Here is a 20,205-nt window from a genome sequence, read left to right as displayed (position 1 = left end):
CCCATGACAGATGGCGGCTCGCGGATGGGGAGAATGCTACTGCCATCTGGTGACTAATTTAGAAGCTAAAGAAATCATTTGAAAGGAATATCTTTTAACCCCTATAAGAAATATTTTATTGTAATAAATATTTAACCGCTCGAGTTTGATTTTACTTACTTCTATCGAAGCTACTCACTTTCGTTGAAGCTTTCATGTAATTAGAGTGAAGGTGATTTTTAAGATATTTTTTTTGTGGTATATATTGTAAGAGTATATAATTATATAAACACGTGTAAATTGTAAGACAATATTTGTAAAAAGTACGGTATATAATTAAAAAATAATTAAATACAAATTCGTTAATGATCGAATAAGTACTTAATACGTGTTGATTATCAAGTGCACCATATAAGAGAATTCAATGTATTTTATGTTACAATTATCAGCGATTTATCAGAAGATTTGCTGGCGGCAAGGACACGGTTGCATGACCGGAAACCGGATGCGGCAGCGCGGATACGCCCTTCATCCATTTTCCTATATCGCAACAATAACATTCGACGCTATTCAAGGTCCTCATGAACACCGTAGTTATTCCTCCAATTATCAGCAATTGATCGCCTAAGGGATGAAGACTTCAATTAGTGAGTCTATAAAATACAATACGTTATTTTGTTACGTAGTTACATAGAAATCTGATACAGTAGAATTTTCAATACAAACGCTAAGAAATTACTACAATATTTTATGTAATGGTTATTCCGTATATATTATACTGTACTTAATATAATAGTAGTTATTAGGTTATATTATAGTTGGTAGTTATTAGGTTTGTAGTTACTATATATATTAGGTTATCCAATATATTCGTTCTGCTTTTTGTAAATACAAAATAACAAACGAGTAATATGACTAATTTTATATGATCAAATTTAATATGAAAATACATTTAAAAAGAACGATTAGTAAATAATAGACGTTTTGATCTCTATATATTAAAAAATTATAAATGAAATGCATGCTCCTTTTAAGCACCTCGTTTTTTCTGAGATTCATAAAAGGAATACAATAATCATAAGCAATATTTGTGTTATTTATATGTAAAATGTAAATATTGTTTTTATATATTGCTAGAATATTATAAATCAATCGTTTAGTAATATTTGAAAAAATGAATATAATAGAAAGAAATATACAGCACGTATTTATTCAATGACCTAACATTTATAAGTATACATTACTGTATCCGTAATATAATTATATATCACTATAGTAGGATACTATAGAAAACTGTTATAAAATAATTATTATATGAAGGAAAAGGAGAAATTTCCCAGGACACATCATATCCTTTGATTTCATAAGAAAATAGTACAAACTTATTGCTCAATTTACTATTTATGATTATATATTACTGCATTTACAATGACAGATACCATGAAAAAATGCTATAAGATAATTACTATGAAAGAAGAAGTTTCTCAGGATATATCACGTTTTTTGATACTATAAAAACCAACCTATCGAGCCAGTAGAATGTCCGTGTCTCGCGATCGACATGTTCGCGTGTTCCCTCCAAACGCAATCGTTCCCATCCCACACGTCAATGCAATCGACGCTCTCAGTGACGTTTTCCATAGACGATGCTCCGCCAATCATGTAAAGACAGTCGGACACCACGTAGAAGGAGGCAAAGCACCTAGGTGACCTCAAAGGTATCGCTTTCAGCCATCTGAAAGATCGCATCGATAACAGAGCTCGTTCTCTCTTGCATTTACCGTGTATACACGCGATAAATCGAACGTTTAATCCAGGTAATGGGAAATAGGGAATGCATGAAGAAACTCTAAGAGACGGAATCGAGCTAACAAATTTTTGATCGGGTCATAGCACTCAACGTCCTTCGAGAATTGCTCTTTTTTCGATTTTGTCATTCCGCCAGCGATCCAGATAAGATCTCGATATTTCACGCTGGCAGGTCCAACCCTCGCGGTCTGCATTGGTTGCACTTCCCTCCACGTGGAGTCCGATGGATCAAAAGCCTCCACCGTTTTCAAAGCTCTATAACGAAAAATATATATCTCAATCTCTCTTCTTTATATATATTATTATAACATTATTTTTATTGTAAATTTTTAATGAAACTCCAAATGACCAAATGACCAAAGTTTATACAACATTTTTTAGAATACACTGACAAAATTTGGCTTGTTAAGCTCCGTGACACTCTGTATATTATCGAACATTAATATTATTTATTATGGAATATGAAACGATTCGATTGTTTTTCTCCATTTCGTCATTACGTAACCGTAAATCGAATTGTTTCGTTTAAACCGCGATGCTGATGACAATTAAGAAGACTTAAATTAGTGGCAATTAGCGTCGCGTAGCGTAGAAATAAACAGCGAGGAAAATGAAAGAAAACGTAAAAGAAGCAAAGTAATTACGTTCTCCCCATCTGTATAACAACTCACATCCCGTTCCTGCCTTGCCCTCCTATCGCGTACATTTTCCCGTGGCTGACCACCAATCCGAAGTCCTTTCTAGCTGTCAGCATGCCAGGTTCATTGAACCAAGTCCTGGTAGTTGGATCGTAACTCCAAACGTTCCCAACCGCAATGCTTTTCCTGTGAAGTTTGTCTTCCAGGGGATCGGCTCCACCTGGTGAAAAATGTTTCATTGGCTTTTTTTAGTATCTTTAAATCCGTCCCACGAAAAGGATTGCACAATGGAAGGCACAACGAATATTCTTTCGCGATTTCGAAAACAAAGTCGTAAAGAAGATTATGCTATAGCAGACTCTTTCGTTAAATGCTGCAAATGGGCTGAGAATCCGTGTTGTCCTGCTTTTTTCAGTTTTTCCTTTTTATTTAAACATGCAATTCGTTGGCTGGCAACGTTATAAACTGCATTTGCAATTGTATTTCGTCACTGTTCGACTCACCCACTACGTAAATGCGGCCTCTTAAGTAAGCGACCGAATGATGATGTCTCGCTCGTGGAATTTCCCCCACGAATTCCCAAATATTCTGGTCAGGTTTAAACCTGTATATGTCCTTGCCGGTGTTCCCGGGCAGGCCGTATTCCTCGTGAGGATCGACCCCGCCGAACACAAGAATCGACTCTCTGTCAGGAAAGAACAGCGAGTTGTTGAGAAAGTAACGGTCTTCGTTCGAAGCTATTATACTGTTGCTTATCCTCTGTGGACTGCAAATAATACGGAGTTGCAAATTTTATAGTCGTCTTCTATCGATACCATGATATATATTTAAATTCATCTAATATCCGCAGTCTGGTTATCAGATACTTAAAAGCACTTACAGAGGTCGTTTATAATTCGTAGATCGAATTTGAACGTTTCTAGCGGCAGGATTCATTCGTTGAATATTATCATTCTCTAAATAATCTTTCTCGCTGTTTTTCTCATTGATTATAACATCGGCGAGATTCAGCATCGTCGATTTTGCACCGATTCGTGGAGTGCAAGGATCGTCCGCATCTGTGTTATCCGATGGGGAACTGGTTTTTTCGTCGTAGTTCGAGAAGAACATCGGCGATTTTATGGTCTTTATAGACTTTAATGTCTCTCGGTGAGTCATATTTTGTTTTCGTTTTTCTTCGGTCGTGTAACAAGGAGGACATATGTTGAACTATAATTTGAAACACGAGTTCTTCGAGTAAATGAAATTTCTTTGTTCTGTAAAAACATTTTATGGGGAATATTATTTTTTACTTGATTTATTTGATTCTCGACGTAGTGTTGATTTTGATTTCGAAGGATCGATTGTTCCCTGTTCCTGTTTCTAGGTGAGCATTTCAATGTAAGTAGCGTTTCGTTCTTCTCATTTCTCATTTGGTTTACTGAACTGCTTGATATTCTGATGGGCTCTATCGAAGGATCGCGAAGCGTTTCGTCCATCGGGATGTCCAAAAGTGCCGCTATCTTCTTGATATTCTGCTTCTCCCCCGATGTTGATTTCCTTATCTGCGGTTTAAGGGAACAACATGTACAAAACGACTCGTGTTTTGTACTTTGTAAAATAGTCTCGTCGACTCTCGGATAAATACGCCACGAATCGTTGAATATGTATAATCTTACAATTTAGACTATATCTCTTTAACAATTTAGTAGCAACATTGTTGTGCTTTCGAACATTAAAAACAATACATATATTCATCAAGGTTTAGAAATTCATAAGTAGACTGGAAATTTTTATACATTAATATCGGATTATTTGTAATTTGTTAAATTTCATTTGTTTCATTATCAGATTTGTTCCAATTGTATAAGGGAATCTATTGGTACTAATAAATTGATATTTGTGAATTTTACAATTTTGATAATAATATTAATTCAATTGTGCAAGATGTAATTCCATTATTTCCTTCTTCCAATCAAGTGGATCAACGAAATCAAAGAATCAATCACATTTTCACAATAGCAAAAATCCAAAAGTTTCCGCATGTATCCACTAACTTCGTCAAATCTCTTTCGAGCCTTGTATCCTCTATAAACGGCCTGTATCGTTGTGGCGGCCTCCTCCTCGGATTTGCAGGAGTCTGTGCGTTCTTCCGGTTCTCTCGGTATCTTACATCTCGTCTTCTGCTTCCTTACGGAAAATATGAAATTCGACTCGCGCTGCTGCTGGCACCGGCAAACATCCGTCGCATTCCTCTCCTGCCGGCTCTCGTAATCCAATTTATCGGCGTCCTGAAAAAAAAGGGAGGGGGAACGTCTCGTCGAGCTGAGAAAGTTTCTTCTCACGAACGAGATCTCGAGGACTTTACCGGTGAATTCACGCCGCGTTGACAGTGTTCATGCGTGTATTTTTCTACTGTAGGCAACCTACAGGACAGTTTCAGCGATTCTCCGCCACCGGTGAATCTCGTATCGAAGGCGACGTTCTTTTCGTCGTTCTAAACCAGTATATTTAATATAAATTTTTGTAAAATATCAGGTTAACATTAGATTGTGCAATAAGTTCATCTTTCGGTTCATTCATTATTACATTTTGAGGCGCATTATAAGAATATGTTAGGTACAATATAGTAATATAGATGTAGATATAATAATGAGAGAAGAAAAATAGCACTACGAGCTTTCAGTGCAGTATTTTACATATTAATGGATTATAAATTTGTATGAATTCATGCGAAATTGGAAAGTGCATATATCATAAAAAAAGACATACAAAGTACAATACTCGTTATAATCTTTATCATACCTATAATGTTAATTGTATTATAACGATATGCGAAAGAATTTATTACACAACCTAATAGAATCTTGAATCAAATTTTAGTATCCAATTGTAAATAAAGTTTATTTTGGAATTCGTTGGTTTATTTCTGGAGCAACGAGGAAGTTGTTAAACTGATGTGATATTTTGAAGTGATTTGTTAAAAACTTAGTGGCATAGACTGTTGGCATATCTTAGCTAGTTACGTGTTAAATTGATGACAAAGATTGTGCTATTTTTCATTGTTATGAGCTCAACGCGTTCACTGTTCGGTGACTCAGATGTCGGTCAGGGATGTCCTAACTAGGTAATCTATGATTCATAAATATTTTATAGATCATTTTGTAGTTGTTCGTGTTTCAGTGGTGGTGATAGTTTCGTTTAACAAACCGGTCATTCAGTGATACTTAGTTCTCAAATTATTTAACAGTCACAACCATGTGCCTGCAATTTTTCTATCTGTAACTATGCTTGAGTGATGATAATTGAATAATGTATAAAGTCTTCTCGAAATTAAACTGATCAACTTCATTTTCAATGGAAATTCCGAGTTTCGTTTTAAAATTCATCTATCAAGAAACGAACATAACAATACATTTCAAAATTGAGAGCTAAAAGCACTTTGAGACTTGGAAATTTTTCAACCTCAAAAATTGAAAAAGAAAGAAGAAAATGTTACATTAACAGCCGGAAATTTTCCAAATATCACAAAAGCGAGATTCACGTAGTTGCTTGACAATTGTAAATTTATAACAAGAGCAGCGCAAGTACACATCATCGTGCTCCAGTTCAACCTACGATCCCAAACGTTTATGCAAATGCGACCGTTTTGACTCAATTAACAAATACTAAATTGTTACGGGGTCTGTGTAATCTCAAGGTAAGAGCTTATACGCTGTAAGTGCTGTTTCCATGAGTACCATAGTGTATAATGGTTTGTGGTACCCTGTACGCGAGGGTTTCGGAATTAAAGCATGGATTTTCGAACGACATAAACTCTGACCTTTGACTACAGCTCCCTGAGTTTTACTCTACTCCGTGACTCAATTTTGTTCCTTCAGTGAAATTTATCATTTCCACTTACAAGCACGTAAGCTTACCTCGAGATTTCTTTTGACGATAACCATGTAATAATCCCTGGAAAGTAAGCAGAGCAACTTTTGAAACGGACACAAATCTGACCTCAGATTCTTGTTTCGATACTCAATTGCAAAACGACTCACCGTTGAATGTTCACAGCTATACCGCGACAACTTTTATTACTTTCAATACCTGTTTTACTAAATCACCTCGAGATTGCGTGAATTTGTGAAAATATTGTACGCACTTGTTATGAAATTCACGTTTGAACGTATATTTTCTTATATAAGTTGAAGTTCAATAAATAAATACGATATACGATATATTGACTAAATATTTGACATATAATATCAAAATTTCATTGATCATGCTTGTTGCTTATGCAAAGTTATGACACGAAGAATCTTCGATTCTCGATTGATAAAACAAAGTCTAAAATTATTTAAACGTATCATTGCCACGATTTTGCAATTTCGTTCAACGAGGTGGTTAGTGAATCGATCCATCTTGAGGTTTCTGCGTCGATCTTCGATTCGCCCCAGGGTTACTCACCCCTTTGCTTCTTTCCAAGTTGCTTAAGTATTCGTTCATAAATTTTGGAGGCATCATCATGCCCTCTGGCATCTCCAATGGTAAATAATTTGAAGGTAGTGGTTTCGTGTGCCTTGAATGCATTGCTGGCCCATTGTGAATAGCACCGGTGTCTCCTGAAGGATTCAGTTTTGTTAAATTCCACGTTCAAAAGTTTGTTTCATATATTTTTAATCTTAATGTGACATTTAATATACCTGAGCTTTGAACATAGTTGTTCGGTGCTTTAGGAGCAGCAAATGTGTAATCGTTGTGAGGTGAATCGATTATCTTGGGTTTTGCACGACTCTTCCGCATTTTCAACTCCGAAATTTTCGTTTTCTGATATTCTTCGAGGTAAAGCAAAAATTCTCGATACGTTACGTAGTTCTTGAAAGGAGAAATATAATTTTGAATTTCTTTGCACGTTGAACGAAAACACTTAAATTGATGCTCTTAGGAAAAATTCGCTACTGTAGCATGGATTAAAGTTATTGTATCGCGATCTCCGTAGGGTTTAAGTACCTTGTCCTCTCCAGCCCAATTTCGATTGGTTGGCTCCGTAAGCCCTAATAGATCGATCCAGTGATAGTAATCTTCCGTCTGGTTACCGTACCAATATTTTATAATAACGAAACTGAAAAGGCTCAAATTAATACAAAAAGGCTCTTTTTTGTCTTCATCTAAAAATGAGAAGAAATTTGAATCTTACGCTAGACCATCATCGACCATTTTCTGTACCTCAGGGGAAGACATTAGTTCCATAAATTCTGGGTTTTCTGGATTTCTTTTCACATCTACCAATTGCCATGGAGCGATCAACCCAAATCGAACGCAGTTCAAAACTTCCAACATGTACTGCTTTCTGTTCATCCAATCATGCATCAACCATCGTACAGCAGACATAAGAACTTCCATTTCACTAGAGTTTAAAAATTCAGGAGTAAGGAAGAATATATTACTTTTATCTGTACACATCAGTAATCGATTACCTATTGACGCAAATATAGTTAGACTTCAATAAAAGGCACAGTTCATCTACGGATAACTCGAGGAAATCTTTAGTGCTGACCAGCATCAAAAAGAATTTCATAATTCTCGGCACCATCAGTTCCATGACTGCGGTATTTCCCACTCTTTTCGCCTCCAGATATAATAAAAACGCGGTGTCTTCGGCGAATAATTCGTCATTGTCTATGAAAGCCCAGCATTGTTCTTCCAGTTCTGCCAAGAATCGAGAAAGGCACGAAAATTAAAAAGATTGCACTATGATGTTTCTCTTTTTCATGGTTCGTCGTTCATTGTACTCTAGATGGAGAAGGTATAATAAAGTCATAAATTAAAGCATTAAATGAATATACTGATTCATCTAATTGTTTTTATTACCTTTGTCAGCCTTTTATCTATACCTCTAGCTATACTAATAACTCCGTTAACTATACTTTACTCTAATTACTATAATAGTAAAAATGAACCTGTTCTTGCAAGAGGACAGCTATATTAATAGTTCTAAATTTATATCTTATGTCTGTGGTAAAGAGATATCCCATTAGGTTTCCTCAAATTTTTGTTTCGGTGATCAAAATTCGTGTATTTTTTTATTAACTTTCCGACCTCGTTATATCTTTTCTATCAAGAATACATTCTCTGAAAATATAGATTTTAGCAACATAGTTCCTCGAGAGGAAGCTTGGGTTTCCTCGTGTTTTGCTCGAAGACACGATGCACCACCATTTTCTCCGAGATCTCATATGGTTTATTGAAGTTTCAAGTTGGACAGTGACGTATTCAACGAAACTCGAGGTTGGCACCGTCGAGACTTTTCTGAATGCCTATCGTGGCACTGGAAACTTTTCATTCTTTTCCGGTAGCGAGTTCGAAGTTTTAAACTGTGCTAGAAAGCATCGGCTATATATTATGCGTGCAGTCGCGTTTTAAAAGATTGATGGAGATGCTGGAAGCACCGATGTAAACAGGATCGTTGTTCACGAATCTTCCACGTTGATGAAGATGAAAGAACGATTTATGCAATAACGAAATCTTTCATCGCTATAGTGCTATACTCTTATCGGTATTATTATTTAGTACATTTTGTAATTATTTCTAAAACGTGCATTAATGAATACTGAAATCAGAATTTTACATCAAAATTTGATTATACACATACATATATATTTCATGTAAAATTTTAATTATCACTGTATTTCTGTGGCTTGTATCGAAGAGCTGTGATAATTTAGAAATTTATAAAAGCGATAGATAACTTTTTTACCAGTCTTACCTTTAATTCCAAGATATTGGGACGCGGTAAAAACTTCCAGGATGTTGTCCCTTTGTAAAAGCCTGTAGCTCTCGTTCTGTGGACTGATCATCCAGTCGTAAATGAGCGAAAACGCCTTCGAAGATACGTCACTCTGTTAGATGCAACAAAATTTCTTCAAATCATTATCATTCTACACCTATCAACTCTTATATTTATAGATTAAATATATCAACTTGAAAAAACTAAACGTCCTATAGAGAACAGAGATCTGTAAAACATACACGTTAAATTAAAAAAGTTAGATATTCCGTAAAGAAGAAAAATACACTTAATATTATACTTTTCGAATAATTTTGTCATTCTTTACATAGACTTCTGCATAAAGGTATCAAAACTAAAAATGTACGGAATACATATATAATTCTAAAGTAATTCTATCATCCTTCCTGTGTAAAGGTGTAACTTTTGTACAAAGGTCGAAATTTAGCTGATACATAATTCCATCATCCTTTCTTTAAACTTCTTTATTCGAATGCGAAAGAGCAAGAGGCCAATTTATGTAAGAAACACCAGGAATAACGATCTTTCAGTAGAGAGTAAAGCTTGGTTATTTTGTTACAAAGCACGTGTGTCCTTCTATTTTTAATTACACGTCTCCTTGACACGTGGCGAAGGAGAAAGCTGTCGCGACGATAGAAATTGCGGAGGCTCTCGCAGTAATCATTAAAGGGCGGCAGGTGGTGGTGCTGTTACTCGAGCGTTGCTATTCATCCTTAAGTTAAAAGAGAGTCAAATATAGCCGTGGCTAGGGAAGACAAAAAAGAGTTCAAGGTCGGTTGGCTTCAAGCCCACCGAGTCACCGGTGGAGAACGGAAAACGAGGGGCCAGGATGCTGACACGAGAGATTGGGGTCGCTAGCAACCCCTTGTGTTCTCGTTGGTTGCCTACTTGGCGATCTCGAAGTCTCGACATTGGGAGATTTATTGAATCTCGTCGCTTCCACCACCAACGATTCATACCCTCGTATATTCATTCGGTTGTCATTATCGTCGACGAACAATTGCGAAAGTAGTAATTTATGAATATCTAGTGGTCGGTCTCTCGAAAGGCAGAATAATGCAACTTGCTTAAATCACGCTGACTTGTGACGTTTCGTCGGTTTTTGAGAATATAGGCCAGGTTAATCGAGGACAGATTTCTGGTATTTATGAGATATATCGAAAAGTTGTAGATGATTGGAATTTAGGATTAAATCGATCCTCTCAGAAGCCAAACTATCTAACTTCGTCTTTTACCAATTTCTCAATTTTATCACGTAACTATGTGCTCTGACGAAAAGAATAAAAATCATATGGAAAAAGATATGTCTGTGAGTAATTTGGCCCGTACTGCACCAGCTGAATGTTAAATACTGAGAAGATTCATAATTTTTCTAAAACTCTTTAACACTAGAAACATCGAGATATAAAATCAAAGTCAAAAATTTCTTCCTTATACTGAAAATTTAGCATAAAAATCCTTTCTCCGAGATGTCGTATACCTGGAAATATCAACGAATTTCGAATGGAAGAAAACAGAACAGTAAACGACAGGTTTATCGAGAAAAATCATTAAAGAAGAAGCGAAATAAGAGGACGTTCGAGTGGGAAAACGTGGACAAAGGCGAGGAGGCGAAGATGAATGACGATTGGCGCACGATCGAACATGGACCACAGATACACATCCAGAGATGGAAGGGGAAGCGGAAAATCGGATCGTGCGAACAAAAGGACTTTATTCCGAATTCGCTAGACTGTTCTGTGTACCGATAAGTCCGTAATATATCTTGCTCGATGCAAGCATGTATAATGTGTCGTTTTTTCCGGGGGTAAACTCAAGGGACGTGCGTCGTTTTCCGCCTCTGTCGGGTAATAAATTCCCGATGGGATACCCTTAACGCTATCGTATTGCACGGTGGAACGATACGACAGCGTTAAGGGTATCAGTGGGCGAAGGAACGTCTCGCGATCCGTGGTTACGACTCGTTTAACGCGCCTCGTTAAAGGATGAAGATCGATGACGGTCGAGTGTTCGTGAAAGCTACGGGAAATTTTCGTTCGCGTGCCTTCCATTTTCTGAATAAATGACAGCACACGGAAAGAAAAATCGCGCGGATCGTTCTGTCGCTCACAGGATCGTTGGTTGGCGAGCGGAATTGAAAATGGAAGTAAAAGGATTCGGTTTCGCTGTGTTGTGGCTCTCGGAAGTCAAACTTATCGACTTCATATTTTGCGAATGCATTAATTTCATTATGCAGTTAGACAATTAAAAATAGCTTGTTACCGTAAGAAGATAGCATAGGTAATAATAGATTATAAAGTAAATTCCAAAAAATAAAGTTTATAATATGCTTCCATATTTGTAGATTTGATCAATATGACTCTTGGATGGATTAATTAATATTGAGTTAAAGAACTGATATAAAAATTCAATCGTTTTTAAGTTTCTTACGGTATCTTCTGTGTAGCAGAAGTACCAGCTTTTTAGTAAATTGAACTTTTCAAGTAAAAAACAAGTGGCTTAGTTACCTTCACACGGACAATGCGCAGTTATCAGTGATTCCCAGCAGAGCAGGAAGATGAGGTGACGTTACTTACAGGATAAAAAGTCCAATAACTTACCTCGGTCAGATCGATCTCCTTGCAATTCTTCTCGTCGAAAAAGGTACTGTAGCTCTGTAGCACCAACAGATGGCAATGGAACTCGTCCTGATCGATTCGCACGATACAGTCAGCGTTCCTCGAAAGATCGATCGAATGAAATTTAGCCCGTAATCATGTCGTACGTTGATGCCCGACTTCGTTACATCGATCGGGTACAACTATAAGCTTACTTGTAATTTGTGATACGCCTGGCTAGCTCCTGATACAGGTCAGTCTTCTCCGGGAGAATTATGTTATCCCAATCGATTGGTTGTTCACTCGTAAATCCGAGTCTGCTCGAAATTACACGACGATCAAACAGTTTATTGAGAAACATCGAGTATATACCTCGCGTTGGGCGAGTTGCTTTTCCTTACGATTGAAAGAAAAATACGCAACGACGTAATTTTATGGAAAAGTCTCGGTTCGCGATAATAAATAAACTTTATGTCGTTTTCCCTTGTAATGTTACGTCGACCTGATTCTCGTTTTACTACCTTCGTGGCTAGCATGGTTTTGGCTTGATCGACGAATAAAACTCACGTGGACAGTGGCACATCTTGCAACACTGGTATTTCGTGAGACGCAGACGACGTTGACTGTTGTTGCTTGTGTTCCATCGCCTCCACTTGACCGAATTTAGCTTTGAACGGATGCATTGCTGGTTTATAGTTGTCCTCGACAACCGGAAACTTTTTGTGACTCTGTTTAGAAACGATACATTACTTTTAAGTAGCTATGATGGATGGTGGGTAGTTGGTGGTGATAAGGATATTGTTAGGTTTCTTTTGTATTTCAACTTAATTTTGGTGGAAGTATGTCAATGACGTTATTCGGTTGAAAGTTAACAGAATTTGAGTAGAATTAAATACTTTTTTATCTATAACTTCGCGAGTCATGCCTTGAAACTTCAAACCTTTTTTCGGTAATAGCTTTTACCTGCTTCTATTTGATCTCTCGTCGAAAGAAACCTAATCCAAATTTAACCTCATCCACCCGCTCGTGTACGTGAAAACGATCGATTAAGGCCGTAATTATACAGAGAAGTGGTAAGCGGTAAGCGGCTAAATTAGCATTTAGAGTATTGGAATTGGCCGCATCACTTGTTTTGCCGCTTGCACTCTGTATAACCACGCCACAACTGATACCAGTTTGTATCGAACGAAAGTTATAATACCGAACCTACTTGCAATTGATTGATCGTCGATGACGATACTACACCTAGTGGAAGATCGATGGACCTCGGTTGTGTGGAAGACTCGGATATGCGTTCACCAAGCTCTTTTTGGGCTGTATTCAATTCGGCCTTGACGTTAACCTTTGTATGTCTGGGATCAGCAACCAACACACTGACCTTCTTCGATTCGAACACCACCTAGAATGACTACGCGTCTGCCTTGAGGCCAACATTCCTAAGGTTCGACGAGTATCTATCGACCCAAGAATCGATTGGGACATTTACCTGATTAGGAACGATCTTCAGGTTACCGCTCGGGGTTGCCTGGAATGGAAATACTCGTTTCGAGTTGTCCCCGCCGTTTACGCCGATAAATACACGATGATCGTCACCTCGTTCCCTTGGCCTTGTATGCATTTGCTGCATTAAATAGCTGAAGTTTGGGCCGACTGCTTCGTTTTTGTGTTGCTTGCAATCGCCGTCTTTTCCTGGACTGCGAAACGCATCTTTTGATTTTTTTAAATCTTATTTTATGTACCTTTATTTTTGTAGCTTATCTTCTTTGTCGTTTAGTCTTTTATCTTCTTTCATGGAAGTTGATTTATTTTTAATCGCCATTTTATTATTTGATTAATTTGGACGATGTAATTTATATTAACTTGAAATCAATAATTTCGTTCCGCGTTTCAATCGTTTGAGACAAATAAAATTTGATGTTCCTTAACTGATTTAAATGATGCGAATAATTTTGTTGCTCCTTTGCACTGTTTGAAGTAGATACGATCTAATGTTGTTTGATGCTATGTGACGTTATAGTATAGTGTTTTTATGTATGTATTTCTCTTTCATGAGGGCAGTTTCATAAATCAAGATACTGTTTTGTATATTTTTATGATCAAAGTCTATAATTCGTAACTTTGGTCGAATGTATACACCATTAACGTTGGATACAATTGATGATCTCTGAAGGTAATAGTTAAGAGCTACTAAATGCTGTAATTATGGATCGTTAAACGTGGTAGGTAGTAATTGGTTCAGACTAATAGCAAGGGCTATCAAATGTTAAGTTTGATTATAAACATTGATTTACGGACACTTCACGTTATTATCAAGGTTTACTGTATATTATGATCAATTTCTGTTCACAACTCTAATCATATTATAGGTAGCTTTCCAATGGTGACTATTATCCGTATACAATAGTAGAACAGAACTTGTACTTTATATTAACGAATATTTATATTTCACTTCACTCGTCATTTTATCAAAGAATTTACGAATAAAATAAAGATACGAAACAATAGTAACTAATGTTTCAGAAAAATATACGAGTTGAAGAACGTAACATTAGAAAATTACAAATCATACTCTATTCAAATAACCTCTCCTTAACATCATATCAAAGTATGTATTAACTCTTTGTCGATATTACTCACATAAAGAGTAAATCTCGTCGAAAAGTACAATATAATTTCGTTACCTGGAACGAGCCATTAGTTTAGAAACGGAATTATCAGAGGGACAACATCGTTCCCCGAAGATTCTATCGTGTTTCCACTGTTTGTTCGTTCTATCTTGATCGGGGTCATCCGAATCGTCGTCTTGTCGAGTGGAGGAGTCCCCTTCGGATCTAATCAAATTTTTCGCAGACTTGACCGTGTATTTAACCAGATCGGATCTCTGTTCTGCTAGCTGCACCTCTTTAGGTCCGACACGATGATCCTCCGACAAAGAACGAGTCTGTACTACGCGGCTGTCCTGATAAATGTGCACGTTGAGTGGTCTTCGCCGCTTCGATAAACGTCGACGTCTCAAAGTAGCTTTTCTTCGGTCAGTTAGATATATGGGAGGTCGGTGCTCTGGACTTTCAACCAGATTCGACCTGTCCGAAGGGAAAAGAGAGAAATTTCCCGGATTTCTTCGAAAATTCGATCATTTTGTTTTGATACCAGGAAGAGGAGCTTTGATCCTCTTTCGACTTAAGCTCGCGTGGACATCTTGGAATTGTCGGAAATTTAATTAACTTAGGAGGTTCATAAATTCCTAAGAAGATTTCGAAGCAAGTCTAAGAGAATCTTATTTCCTAGGGGAAATTATTTCATATTTAGAGCTCTATTTGTGTGTCTAATCATATTTAACTAACAATAATAATAACGTGTTTCACTGTTTTGAACATTCAGCTAGTCGAAGCATAATTTTCAACCCTAATTAAGAATTAAACTAATATCATTCGTAAAATCTGAGAAGCTGTAATTTATAAAATGACCAGTATTGGTAAGTACTCTTATATAACATTAACCAATCTAATAAAAAAATTAAGCGTTACAAATTAATTGTACACACAAGAAGTCTTCTAATTATGCAATTTGTCGAAATATCATCAAATCATACATGAAAAATCAATAACCCATATCACCTGATAGTAAATTATTCCCTAAACGCATCGCGAACTATCGAAAACCCTAACATCTCGATATCAGAGTTGCAATATACACGATCATTATCTTCATAATTACCTCTGGTGACGCGGGGATCGAACAGTGTGGACAACCGATGGACTCAGTTCGTGCGTAACCGTTCGTTCCGACTGAACGGCTCTGAGGGGTGGTTTGGGGGTTGTTACGGCTGGCGCGACTGATTTCTCGTGATACAGGACAACGACGCTGCTCTTGCTGTTTCCGGGTCGCGGTGATTCCGATCGATCCTCGTTCGGCTCGACTACGAACCGCCCAGGAATTAAAGCGATGCTCTTCGCGAGGATGCTGGCCGCGCGACTTCCGGGTGCGTGGCCGCTGTTCGAGCCGCTGTCCCCTTTCTGTTCACCCGTGAATTATCACGTTCCTTCCCGAGGAACACGTAGGCGAAGAGGAATAACGCAAAGAGGAACAAGTACATGGAATCGGGGGGCAGCGGATCGAGAAACGCGAGTTTCAGGGTTTTCGGGCCTTGGGGATGACCAGAATCATGGGACTGCTATAAAAATCGAGAAAACCAGTTTTGAAAATGCTCGGCATATTCAAGCTTCCTTATTTTATACATTTTCCTATGAAATTTCAAATTTCAAACGTTTGGCTACACAAAAATTTCTATTAGTTGTAATCTCATTATTAATTATATTCTATCATTGCGTTCTTATTTTACAATTCCTTAATTGGCAGATATGTGAAAGCGCGTTTATGTAATAAAAAACTTTTATCGTGAATTGCATCAATTTCCAAAATTTGATAATAGAAAATTGATTGAAACTAATGCCTAATAACAATTCATGTACGTTTGATATCTTTTTAGTGGGATTTCCAACGATCATTCCGTAGTCACCCCAAAACTCGAACGCGCGAATTAAATTAATTAAATAATGCGCGATAATTGTACCGATAGACTGAAAATTTCTACATTTAACAACTTACATTTTCTACTTCGTTGACGGATCGCACGAATTATTCGCGGCGTACTTTTTCCCCTCCTGTTGTCAAGGGAATACATTAGGCGTTGTTATAACGATACGTGTTACAAGTATACGTGATTTAAGTATGTGCACGTGACTCGCCAAACTTTTTGGATAATTACCCAAGTTTCGTAGGAGATTTGGCGCTAAGATCCTTGCTGCCGCTGGAAGACCTCTTCGTGGCAAAGGTTACCTGGATCGTGAGAATATAGGGATAAAAGTAAATGAAAGAATGGAACTTTTCGTCTTTAATGTAATATCTCTCTATGTCATTGTTCTTATTAGATTTCTATGAAAATATCATGAGTTTTATATCTTCTATAATTGGAACCACCAACTGCAATATATATTATATTATATGCATATATGTTCCACTAATTATTTCTTTTCTTCCAAGTGATTTTTATTGTACACTCCGATGGTATTTTCTATTTGTGGCCTAAAATTCTTTCGAAAACTGAGTTTCAACGACGACAGGGCCAGCAATACGTTACAAAAAACGGTTTTAAAGTTCAAAGCCCGAAATGTACCTCGGAGCACTTTCGGATTCTAGATATTTTTACTGGTAAAACCCGATACATGATGTCGAGTGACGTAAATGGAAGCTTGTGAATATGGTTACAATTCTGTCGCACTGCTTGTTATTTTTAACAACCTGTGTCGTTTTCTATGGATTCGCTAATTCCTCGATATTTCAGGATATAGTTCGTTAGAAATAAATTACCTCATGCTTCTTTCGATGACTACAATCCGGAAAATATTGAAAACTCGATGCACGATTGTTCTTGGTATTTTTAACTACTTTATCGTATACTGAAACATATTCAGAATAGACTAACGTATAAGTTAATGTACGAAAAACTGTATACATGGCATCCCATTTCCACTTACATCACTTACGTAATTTTGTTTCGACGTGATCGTAGCTTGCAAAACAGCAACAGTGATTAGAATCTCTTCTGGATGCTTCGAAATGGTTTGCTGAATGATTCTTGGTTCCTATTATATTATGATGCAGATACCGCGACTTTTGACAAGAACGTCTGTAAAAGACCACTTATATAAACGTGTTGTTTATTTTTATTAAGATTTTCCTTGGATATCTTGGATGGTACCTCGGATTTAACAGATCGAGTTCCGAGAAGAAGCAAGAATCGTCTTCACTGGATGCAGAAGTTCTAGATTCCTCCTGGAAATGTCAAAAGTCTCTTATCTTTCGTAATCTTCCCGCTAGAATTTTAAATCCTCCGATTGTGAAATTACTGACTTAACGACTGTTACAAAGACTTGCCAGTCATTCTGTAAGTTTTATATTTATTTTTAGTTAGCGTCAGAAGTGAAAACTATAAAAACAACATAAATAACGTAACGTTAACTTTCAGCGTTTGCCATCTCTGCGGATATAGGAACTGAATGTATCGGAGTAGTCAATTTATTTATTTGGAAATTATATTTTCATACTTTTCAATCATTTATAATCGTATCTTTACCTTACTATTCTAAAAGTTAAACTAGCATAACCTCTTTTGCCATACTCCACGTGAAATTTACATTTTCCTTCACTAAGAAAATCATTTTTCATTCTTTTATTTTACACAAATCATTTACCATTTCAATTTCTCAATTATTGTATATTGTTCGAGCGATGCTCTTCGACTTCTCAAGTTGGCGAAATATAATAATTAAAAACAGTCGTGCACATGTGTCAATAGCGTAGAAACGGCTAAGAATATCCTCTTAAACAATCAAAGAGATTCCTCTACTTTCAAAAAAGTCGAAGTAATTTCCCATTTAAAATTTATAAATCATTCGTTCAACATTTCCAAGCGTACTCACGTCATAACGCGTAAAGCTTGTTCGCATGGTACGAGTCGCATTAGGTCACGCAGAAATCACTCGGAGAACCGGCGTCATCGCAGAACGTGAACGTGATCTCCGCGGAGTTAGGTCGTTAACAATTCTCAAGGGATAAACGGCTGATTCGAAACGATCAGGACATTTACAAGATAATAGAGAACGAGAAAAGAGGGAGATCGTCGCGAGTATCGGGAGAAGAGGCCTTGGAAACCAAACAACACGCGGCAGACAAGACGACGGGACGCGACCTTCGTTTGTTTCGAGTAAAATTCGACTCGAAACGAGTCCTTGCGATCGGTAACCGGTCGTGATGGATTCGTTTCGCGGTTTCGCGTAAATTCGATGGAAAACGGAGCTCGAGATCTAAATGTTTCTCTTCGTCGTAAATTGCGGTTTTACAGGCGCTTTGAAATTACAAACGCAAGGAGTGGCTGAATCGCTTCTTCTGCTCGTAGATTTTATGTAAAATTATTTGCCAGCTCTGAAAGCGTGCCTTAAGCTTAAGGGACTCATGCGCACCCTTCTGCGAACTACTCTACTCGATCGACAGTTCGTAAACGCGACTAAGTTGGAGCAGAAAAGAATTTTTGAAGGTGGTATTTATTCATTTTGATCTAAATAGATTTTTGAAAGTTTGATACATCGATATGAAATTAGGAGTATTTTAGGATAGTTTAAATTAATTTAAGAAGGAAATTGATTTTTCGTGCGTTGAATTTTGTATGAGTTGAACTACTCTATTTGGATGACCTTGTTCCATTCGTAGGAATTTATTTGAAGCAGAATCTTAAAACGATTGGGATTCTGTTCTCGGAATATCTTCAAATATGAACAGTATTGATTCGATGTACTACACATAAATAGCAAACATAGCGATATCTACGTTATCGTCATGCAATATGATATTCAACATAGAGTGACATACTTCTGACTCTGTACCTATGTATATAGCAATTTCGATCTTCGAAGGTTCAGACTTCGTATTATCGAAATAAGATTTCATATTCAAGTTATTTTCGATGTAGATACGTAAACTGATATCTTAAAATAGAAAGTCACTGATGCATACATCTTTGTACATATTTCAGTAGTCTTTATTGCTTTCAAAACTACCATTGAAATACTGCCACGATAATTTATTTAATAATATCCACTATATTTCCTTATTTCCACATTCACTGTTATTAAAATACAAATACCTACCCCGAAGTGCATTTTTCTTTCATTAAAAATATCTTCATTTCAAGAAATAATCTTCGTTCCAGTACGCTGCTCTGTACTTTGTTTGACTCTCTAAGTTATTTCGCCCAAGCATACAAAAATTAAAATACAAAAGGCTTTTCGATATTTGAACCGACGCAGTGAATGCGTCAACATCTGCGAGGGAATCACAAAGAATTCCTAACGCTCTGCGTTGCTTTCAAAATTATTCCATGTTGAAGCTTGCATTCGTTTCTCTCGAAGCGTAGCAGAATCTAGAAGCGTCGACGCCCCGGGAAAACAGCTGATCGAAGCTCGGATATGGAGCATCCACGTGTTGAACCCGCGCGCGAGTCTTTTCCCGGACGTCTCTGCCTAAATGCAACCAGACGTAAATAGAAACATAATGAACCAGTCTGGTGTATGGCGAGGGGAGAGAGAGAGAGAGTGAGAGAGAATCGAGAGTAGGAGATCGGCTTCCACCGGAGAGAAGAGTGGAGATTTCTCGGCGGAGGGAGAAAGCGGAGGGGGTTGAAGCGTGGGTGGTGCTGCCTGGCGGGCTGCATCGATCGCTTCGGCGTCCTGGTGACCTCGACCTAATGCCACCCTCTTCTGCTCTTGAGCACAACCCCTCCTTCGCGCTGCCTCCGTGAGCCACGGGGTCAGTTAACACCCCCGTCAAAATACACAAAGTCCCGGGAATCGCG

The 20,205-nt window shown here is 37.4% G+C and overlaps 1 protein-coding gene across 1 annotated transcript; it reads right to left on the bottom strand.

Annotated features, from left to right (window-relative positions):
* Positions 1-247: 247 nt before the first annotated feature.
* LOC132905609 (uncharacterized) lies at positions 248-19,943 on the bottom strand. The gene is made up of 28 exons (XM_060957085.1): positions 18,278-19,943; positions 17,557-17,630; positions 17,342-17,484; positions 17,166-17,254; positions 16,564-16,634; positions 16,404-16,459; positions 15,513-15,714; positions 14,477-14,878; positions 13,282-13,489; positions 13,006-13,194; positions 12,363-12,523; positions 12,011-12,112; positions 11,799-11,916; positions 9,157-9,289; positions 7,868-8,099; positions 7,588-7,797; positions 7,401-7,512; positions 7,094-7,265; positions 6,858-7,012; positions 4,774-4,902; positions 4,463-4,696; positions 3,719-3,970; positions 3,307-3,635; positions 2,930-3,192; positions 2,460-2,646; positions 1,852-2,043; positions 1,503-1,714; positions 248-603 (listed from the first exon to the last, which is right to left on the bottom strand). Exons 1-28 carry the CDS (start codon positions 18,302-18,304, stop codon positions 425-427), a joined length of 4,833 nt encoding a protein of 1,610 aa, XP_060813068.1. The 5' UTR covers positions 18,305-19,943; the 3' UTR covers positions 248-424.
* Between the last annotated feature and the right edge of the window lie 262 nt (positions 19,944-20,205).

The sequence above is a fragment of the Bombus pascuorum genome, chromosome 3 (genome assembly GCF_905332965.1).
Source record: "Bombus pascuorum chromosome 3, iyBomPasc1.1, whole genome shotgun sequence".
Taxonomy (NCBI): domain Eukaryota; kingdom Metazoa; phylum Arthropoda; class Insecta; order Hymenoptera; family Apidae; genus Bombus; species Bombus pascuorum.
This window is presented reverse-complemented; position numbering and strand designations above follow the sequence as displayed.

Excerpts from the sequence above, each read along its gene's own strand:
- LOC132905609 (XM_060957085.1), bottom strand. The coding sequence starts at position 18,304 with ATGCGAACAAGCTTTACGCGTTATGAC. Across the intron at positions 11,917-12,010 it reads AGGCGTATCACAAATTACAA|GAACGCTGACTGTATCGTGC; the intron begins GTAAGCTTATAG and ends CGATCTTTCGAG. Across the intron at positions 3,971-4,462 it reads CTCGAAAGAGATTTGACGAA|ATAAGGAAATCAACATCGGG; the intron begins GTTAGTGGATAC and ends CTTAAACCGCAG.